Below are 9,501 nucleotides of genomic sequence, written 5' to 3' on the forward strand. Positions count from 1 at the left end.
ACAATAAAAAAAATACTAATGAAGTTATAATTTTGCAACTTAAAAGTATAGAATTCATCAATAATGAAATTTTAGTCAATAGTATTTATATTATATCTTCAACATAGATAATTATACAATCTAAAAGAACTCATTTTCTATTTTACAGTTACGTAATGTCTTCATTAAGATTCTTAGCTAAAAATGTACACTAGTTGAAAAATATTATAAATAAGTAAAACAAAAAACTATTTGGATAAACAAAAAGCTTTGATAAATTAATAATAAAATCTAATTACGATGATTGGGAAAATAACTATGGAAAATAGACCACCAGTGGAAGGGACAAGGGAGCACTTTTGCTGGTGAAGGAAATTGGGAAAAGGGAAAGTAATTAATTCAAAAATTAGAACAAAAATTTCCCAAGTAGAGTAATTTTTTTTAATAATTTTAGGGAAATAATAAAAAATTTTAGGCGGGCATCCTAGTAATAAAATTATTAAGCATCCAATTAGGCTTAGGCATCGCTTTATCACTATTTTTCTTAAAAGCGACGTGAGACCAAAAATTTCTCAAGTAGAGTAAATTTTTTAATAATTTTAGGGAAATAATAAAAAAAATTTAGGCCAGCATCCTAGTAATAAAATTATTAACCATCAAATTAGGCTTATGCATCGCTTTATCATGATTTTTCATAAAAGTGACGTGATTCTTTTTTTTTTTTTTAAATAGAGAAAAGATCCCATCAATTAATTTCAATATTTTGAGTTTTGACAAAGACAATTCACTTCTATTTGAGTACTTTACAGATTAAATTGTCGTTGGTGAAGTCATTCCCCTATATGATTTTTTGATATTCTTATTTAAACTAATTTCATGTTTCTTTAGATATAATTTTTAAATTCTATTTTATTTTCTTTGTTCGTACTATTTGATTTTTACAATCATTTAATTATACATACTTTTATGACAACACTAAACTTTCATTCCATTAAATAGAATTATTACAATCAATCAGTACAATCAGCATAATAACTTAGGGTTATTCTATTAATACTGTAACTTTTAAAATAATTTATGTTAGCAGTCTTAGAGAAATAATTAGTTAAATATTTCGTAAAATTCATTTTTAAAAGTACTGTGCGTTTTAAAAATAATTGTGTATGTTTAGTAAATCTTATTGCTAAATTGTTGTAATAATATAAACGACTAAATTTGACATAATGTTAAATTGAATTTATTTACATATTTTTAAATCTGTATATAACATATTTTTTATTTTGTATAAATGATAATTGATAACTAAAATAAATATTTTATATTATTAATTTTTTTGTTATCTCATTATATTGGGCAATAATAATATCTTTCTAAAGTTAATGATTTTATTTCCTATTTAAAAATATAATTTTAAATTTTTATAATAAATATAAAGATATATATAAAATTGTATTAAATACAAAATTAATTCCTAAAATCAAATTTTAAATAACTACTCATTCTCTATTTTTTTAAAATCTATTGTAAGATTAAAATAAATTCACTAAAAATAATTTTAAAAAATTATCAAATACCAAAATTAACTTTAACTTTTAAAAATTACTTTTGAATTTATCAACAATAATACCAAACAGCCCTCAATATCTCATCATTAAAAATAAAAGCATATTGGTTAGTTGATTAAAGACAGGCAACAGCAGCCGGCTACGTACTTGCAAACGTCACGTGACAGCGATTACAAGCATTTTAATCAATCTCCAATGGCAAAGGAGATTGATTCGACCCTCGTGGAATTTTTTTATATTCCAAAACGGACGACCCATTTCGGTCTTTAAATACCCAATCGAACCATTCCGTTTCTTTAATCAGTTTATTTTCAGTAGCGTTAAAGATTCTCTATTTGCTTGTAATGCTACTAAACATGGGAAGCAGAGCAAAGGAGGCTAAGCAAAATCAAGAAGAGAACAACGATAACATGGCCATTGAAACTCCCGTTATTCCTTTTCTCACTCCTTACAAGACGGGTAATTTCAATCTTTCTCATAGGTACAGTTTTTGCCGACCTTTTATTTCATTGAGTTTTTTATTTTTTATTTTTTTGGATTTACATTTTCTTTTTTTGTATGGATTTTGTATGGCGTTAACTTTATTGACGAAAGTGATATCTGTCAAAGTACATTTGAGCGACGAGCATTCACATCATGTGCACTCAGATTCTTAATGTTTTCACTAGCTATCGAGTAAAATTGTTGGTGTTTACGGAACACTTTTAACTGTCCTCCTTTGGTAATTAAGCAGAAGCACACCCGGTTATAAACTTATAATACCAATAACTGATTATGAGTGTATGATCTTATTTAGTTTCTGTATCTTCTTTGTATTTGTTTGTTTGGTCTATATGATCTGACTGAGAGTTTCACACAGGCAGTTTAAGTGTAGTGTTGCAATTTTATGGCTTTTTTCTTTTGAGTTGAGTTATTGGTGATGAGGCTAATTGAATTGTGACTTGCTTGATTTGTTTATTTCAGAGTTGTTTTGGCACCACTGACTAGACAGAGATCATACAACAATGTTCCTCAGCCACATGCCATTTTGTATTACTCTCAAAGAACCACCAAAGGGGGTTTCCTCATAGCCGAAGCCACTGGAGTTTCCAACACTGCTCAAGGGTAATTTTACATCTGTTAAACTGTTTTAAGAGCTTCTTGAGGTATTAATAAATAGGAAACTGTTTTAACAGTTTTGAAGGCATTACCTGTACTTAGTTACTTGAAAATTTTGTGTGTTCTGTTGTTTCTTTTATTTTAAGGAATCCAAATACACCTAGTATCTGGACAAAGGAGCAAGTTGAAGCATGGAAACCGATTGTAGATGCTGTTCATGCCAAAGGTGGGATCTTCTTTTGTCAGATTCGGCACGTTGGCAGGGTTTCAAATCAAGGTGTGTTCTATATCCCTCTCTTCTATTGACAGTTACTGGTTACTTATTATCAGGATCATACATAATTTTTTGTTTCTGACAATAAGATAAGGTACCGTGGGCTTAAGCTATTGAATTGCAGTAACTTGCAGTAATCTAACATGAGGCAAGTGTTGGAGAATAAGCAGCTCGGATTAATCGAATGCTCAAATTGAGTACTGATCATCCTACAGATGCACCATCCATTTGCATTTGATTTTCAGTTAATGAAACGGTATTCAATAGTTTTTTTACAAACTGCTTTTGATGCATCCGACTGATTTTATAGAAAAGCATGAGGGCCGGGCTCAGGCCGAGCTTTTATTTATTTTAAATTTTTTTAAATTATTGTCCATTTGAAATGAGCTAATAATTAACAAGTTGTTATAATAATAAATTAATTAAAGAAAATAAATATTTCAAGTAAAATAATAAATAAAATAAACTAGAAGGTTAGAAATTTAATTTTTTTAATACTGAATTCTCTAATTCAAGCTCTCTTGATTAATTAACGTATAATAGAGAGTTTAGTATTATAATTTTAACTTTTTTGAATCATCATTAATTTATAAATTAAGAATTTAAGTTTTTCTTTTTTATTTTGATGTTATTTTTTCAATTTTAAATATATTATTCTAATTTATAAATTTATTTTTTTTAAAAATAGTGGGTTTGAATCTAACTCGATCTTTTTTTCTCGAGCCCTTGTCCAAGGGTCGGGCTAGCCCGGACTTTTTTGCCCACTCTCCTTCATTGGTTTTTCCTATTGTCGTTCTGTACAGATTATCAGCCAAATGGTCAAGCTCCAATCTCCTGTACAGACAAGCCATTGACACCTCAAATCCGCGCTAATGGTGTTGATGTTGCACAATTCACTCCTCCAAGGCGGCTAAGGACAGATGAAATCCCTCAAATTGTAAATGATTTCAGGCTTGCTGCAAGAAACGCAATTGAGGCTGGTAAATTTTTTTTTCTTAAATTAAAACTTGAATTGTGGGCAATAAATGTTTTAAGCTCGCCACAGGATGGGTGATATTTCACTGGTCTACTTTTCTTGAGATTAAGGAAAATATGTATAAGTGAATAGTGAGATTCTTCCATTCCATGAATGGCTATCAGAAGGAAAGGAAAACCAAACATGAATGCATTAATAGATTTTTACTAGGCTTTTGTGGATTGTAAATAATGTTGTTTTATTGTACCGTAAGGTTTATGTGAAAGCAGTTAAGTTTCTTTACAATTATGTCTATCGTCCCATAGTTGTATGTATCATATTGATTAAAGAATTTGAAAACTTAACACCTTACCTACATGTGTCATTAATGTAAATGGAGTCATTACAATAGTCGATTATTTGGAATGGTTTCTAGAATCTTACATGTGACTCCTTTTGTCATTTAAAATGGTGGTTGAGGCTTTGTTTTTAATGATCTTATCAACTGTTTTGTTGTTAGTTAAAGTAGGGATTGAGTACCTGCAACTCTGAGTAGTTTTGTAGCCTTCTGCCTGCATCTCTGAGACATCGCCAAACTGCCGTGGATTAACTTTGAGAGCCAACCTAGTAAATGCTTAAATACTTTTTCTTCTTCTTAAAATGAATGCTTGACCCTCACTCTGTCTGTCCGCACAATGCTAGCCTCAGAGCTTTTAGTTATATGAGAAGAGTTAGATAAATGAAGTGTTCGTGCTGCACAGGTTTTTGGTTTCTAACTTTGTCTTATGCTGTATAGGTTTCGATGGCGTTGAGCTCCATGGTGCACATGGCTACCTAATTGACCAATTTTTGAAGGATCAAGTGAATGATCGAACAGACCAGTATGGAGGATCCTTAGAGAACCGTTGCCGTTTTGCTTTAGAAATAGTTGAAGCTGTTTCCAATGAAATAGGGGCAGATAGGGTTGGGATAAGACTATCTCTGTTTGCAAACTATATGGAATCAGGAGACTCTAACCCAGAAGCTTTAGGTCTTTACATGGCAGAATCCTTGAACAAATATGGTATCCTCTATTGTCACATGGTTGAGCCGAGGATGAAAACACGTGAAGAAAAATCTGAATGTCCTCACAGTTTGCTGCCCATGAGAAAGGCTTTCAAGGGCACTTTTCTTGTCGCTGGGGGTTATGACAGGGAAGATGGAAACAAAGCTATTGCTGAAGGCCGTGCAGATCTTGTTGTTTATGGTCGCTTGTTCTTGGCTAATCCAGATTTGCCCAGGAGATTTGAGCTCAATGCTCCCCTCAATAAATACAACAGAGAAACATTCTACACATCCGATCCTGTTGTTGGTTACACAGATTATCCATTTCTCAACACCTCTTCTTTGGTTACCAAGAAAAATGATTAGACTGATAAAGCATTATCTCGGATTTAATCCTGTTTTCTGAATGTTTATAGATGTACTGTGTTTATGTAAAAGCCAATATAGGTTATCTCAATAAAATTGTATTGGCGTAAGGCCAAGGGCTATACCTATACGTTTCACATACACTTCCTCTCTCATTCCAATTGAGACTGCAATTCTCAAAAATCACAAGGATAAAAGAAATACGAAGCATTGTGGTATCAAACTCAAAACCATCCTTTCGTCTCATAAATTGGAAAACGAATTAACATGGAGCAATTCATCACCAGCATGTTTGAATGCATACTTCGCTTTCCCTTCGGTTAATTTCAAAATACTTACACTACTCCAAATTGACAAAACATAAAACAGGTCTTCACACGTGTGCATACGGGCTTGACCCATTTCTCAGCCATTTGATGAAAACTAAATATATATATTATTTTGGATTAAAAATCAGTTAGTAGCATTGATTTGAATTGGTCAAGGTTCGTATCTAAAATAAAATATTTAATCTAAAACTATAAAAGAGTAAAACTAAACCTAATTGTATTCGATTAACACCACACATGTACAGGATAACAATGACACATATACTCTTTCTTCTATAGTACTTTTTCTCTGAAAAGGTACTAGGGATGGCAATTTTTCCCGTTGGGACGGGATCCCGCAGGATCCCGTCCCGTTTAGGATGGGATTGAGACATATTTTTTCATACCAAATTAAAATGGGATGGGATAAGGATAAAAATAAATCCCACTTTTATTTATGGGACGGGAGGAGGACTAATTATAAAATCTCGTCCTGTCCTGTATATCCCGTTAATATTATAATTTAAAATAAAAAGTGAAAAAGTCACAAATAAAATTAATAATTTATAGCAATAATTACGCTTCAAAACTCAACCAATTTCCTAAATTAACACTGCACCCTAAGTGTTGACCGCCCAACGCCCCTTGCCCTCACCACAAAAATTTTTACTACGCCACAAAAGTTCCCAAGCAGCCACCCACGACTTGCCCACTACGCCTCTGCTAGCAATTCATCCACAAAATTCTCGCTTTTCAGCCTCCACACAGTAAGTTAACATTCATAATTTGGCTTTTTTTGTTTTTATTGTTCACAGTTTTGTGCTCTTTTCATATAATTGATATTTGTTAAATATTATTATATTATATACGGCAATCTAGTTGAAGTTGTTATATTATAATGATTATTATATTTGTTTAAGTAGTATTGAGTTTTAAAATAAAGGTTCTTGTGGTCCTATATTATTATTACTTTTGTTTTATATGGTTTGATGTTTGTAAAAGGTTAATTTATATTTAATTCATTTATTTGAGTTGTGGATTGTTGTTTTCTTTTTGCTTTAAAGGATGGCTTCTCCTCCAGTAGTGGACAATGAAAGTTTAGATAATGATGATGTGCATGTTGTTGAAGAAAACGCCAAAGACAATGATTTAACATCAAGATTAAGATCAGTGGTCTGGAAACATTTTGAAAGAAAGATAAAAAATGGAAAAATAAGAGCCTTTTGTAAGCACTGCAATAAAGACTATGTTGGAGGTCCTAGAGATGGAACAAGACACTTGAACGATCACATGAAAATATGCCCTCGACGTAATCAAATTGAGATAACACATTTATTCAAAGAAGTTAAAAACAGTTGAGGATGATCAGGGAAATGTGAAGGTAGAGACTTATTCTTTTGATCCTGATGTCACTAGGGGATTGATTGCACGTATGATCATTATGCATGAGTACCCATTAAGTTGCGTTGAGCATGAATGGTTTAGAAAAGTGTTGTCTTCTTTAAACCCAATGTGGAAAACGTATCTCGCAATACTATAAAAAGTGATATTATGGAGCTATATGAGATGGAAAAGGCTAAGGTTGTGAGTTTAATAGAGAGTAACAGTAGTAAAGTTGCAATCACAACCGACATGTGGACTTGTGGCTCCCAAACAAAAGGGTACATGGCTATTACAATACTTTATTGATGATTCTTGGACCTTACAGAGTCAAATTTTGAGGTACTATGTTTAATTCTAATTAACATTGAAATATTTAGTGCATTATATTTATTTATTGAATATATTTGTAATTAATTGTAATTTTTCTATGTAGGTTTATTCATGTGCAAGCTCGACATACTTCTCAAGTACTTTGTGATGTACTATTCAGATGTTTAATGGATCTTAATCTTGAGCGTAAGTTATTTGCATTAACTGTTGATAATTGCACTACTAATGATCGAATGATTCAACTTCTACTAGATAAACTTGATAAAAATGATTTACTTATGGGTGGCAAGTTGTTTCATATGTGATGTACTGCTCACATTTTAAACTTGATTGTCAAAGAGGGGTTAAGTGTTATTAGTGAGGGTGTTGCTAAAATTCGTGCTAGTGTTGCATTTTGGACAGTTACCCCTCAAAGAAGGGAAAAATTTAAAGAGATTTCTCGTAGGTTGAATATTCCATGTAGTAAGGAGTTAGTTCTTGATTGCATCACTAGATGGAACTCTACTTATCTCATGATTTCTGTTGCCCTGGAGTATAAAAATGTCTTTTATAGATTGCATCAATTGGAGGCACAATATAGGTGTTTGCCAAGTGAAAGTGAATGGGAGTTAGCTCGTATATTGTCAAATAATTTGAAATCGTTTTATAATGTGACTGAGGTATTTTCTGGAACTAAGTACCCCACATCCAATTTGTTTTTCATTCATATTTGTGAGATTAGATTATCATTAGGTAGTTGGCTTACATGTGAGCATGATGAAGTTAGACAAATGGCAATTAACATGATTGGCAAATTTGAAAAATATTGGAAAGATGTTAATGGGGTATTAACCGTGGCAATAGTGTTGGATCCTAGATATAAAATGAAATTGATTGAGTTCTACTTTCCATTGTTATATGGTGATGAATCAAATATTCATATTGAGAGAGTTCAGATGCTTTTAAAGGAATTAATAAAGGAGTATGAATTTAAGGTCAAATTATCTATAAGCGGTCCTAGCGCAGGTGCTTTTAGTTCTAGTATAGGAGAGTCCTCAGTCGTTATGTCCCATGTTGAGGAACAACTTTCAAGTAGGTATGATGATTTTTTGAAAGCCAATATGGTTGAGAACCGTAAGACTAAGCTTGAGTCATATTTAGGTGAATATGTGTTGATTACCAAGGACAAAAATTTTGATATTTTGGGTTGGTGGAAAATAAATGCAATACAATATCCTTTGTTATCTATTATTGCTAGGGATATACTAGCAATCCCAGTGTCAACAATTGCTTCCGAGTCAGCTTTTAGCACAGATGGTGGAGTAGTTAGCCCACATCGTAATAGACTACACTCACAAACAGTGGAGGCATTGATGTGCACTCAAAGTTGGTTGAATGCTTACACAAGAGGTAATTTATTTTATTGTAATTTATGCATATTTTAAATCTTCAAACTTTTTTATTTTCTTTTCTAGTTTTTAATTTTTTTTTTTTTGTTTTCTAAGACAATGGGCATACAACTTCTAGTGAAAATCCTACATTTGCAGATGAAGAAAATGTTGATGCAGAGATTGAAGAGGTAACTGATTTTATTAATAATTTTGAACATTAATGATTAATTATTATGTAATTATCAAAATATTAGTCTTACTCTAACCTCTCTTTATTAAATTCCTGTGGGTTTATACAGAAATTTGAAAGTGCGGTCTTAAAAGTGTGGTTAGAGTATGAAGTTTTCTTGTCTAATGAAGTGGGAACTGGAATTGAAGTCAACTTTTGGAAGATTATGTTAATTTTTAACTTTTGCTTGAACTTTGGAACTTAGATTGATTTGGATTAGCTTCGGAACTTTGAATTTTTTGTTTCTTTATTTGCTATATATTGATTTATGACGATCCTTAAAAGAAAAAATTAAAATTTATTTATTTACATTTGGGACTATTCGAGATAATGGGATGGGACGGGATATTTAATGGGACAGGATTGGGATAAATTTTTGTCCCAAAAAAAATAAAGGGACGGGAATGAGACTTTTTTTAGTCCCAATTCAATATACGGGACAGGACTGGGATTGACAAATCTCGTCCCATCCCGTCCCATTGCCAACCCTAAAAGGTACTAGAATGAAAGGAGGCTGAAGCCTATTTTGGCTTTTTCATTCGCTCACTAGTTGAGTATTCTTTTACAATTTTCCATAGTACTTCTCGAAGGAATTTGGGT

The 9,501-nt window shown here is 31.9% G+C and overlaps 1 protein-coding gene across 1 annotated transcript; it reads left to right on the top strand.

Moving 5' to 3' along the window:
* The first annotated feature begins 1,808 nt into the window (after window positions 1-1,808).
* Window positions 1,809-5,392, top strand: LOC112100393 (putative 12-oxophytodienoate reductase 11). Its single transcript, XM_024189848.1, has 5 exons — window positions 1,809-2,025; window positions 2,508-2,648; window positions 2,789-2,919; window positions 3,720-3,896; window positions 4,668-5,392. The coding sequence occupies exons 1-5, from the start codon at window positions 1,889-1,891 to the stop codon at window positions 5,279-5,281; spliced, it is 1,200 nt and encodes a 399-aa protein (XP_024045616.1). The 5' UTR covers window positions 1,809-1,888; the 3' UTR covers window positions 5,282-5,392.
* The last annotated feature ends 4,109 nt before the right edge of the window (window positions 5,393-9,501 follow it).

Source organism: Citrus clementina, unplaced genomic scaffold (genome assembly GCF_000493195.1).
Source record: "Citrus clementina cultivar Clemenules unplaced genomic scaffold, Citrus_clementina_v1.0 scaffold_3, whole genome shotgun sequence".
Lineage (NCBI taxonomy): Eukaryota > Viridiplantae > Streptophyta > Magnoliopsida > Sapindales > Rutaceae > Citrus > Citrus x clementina.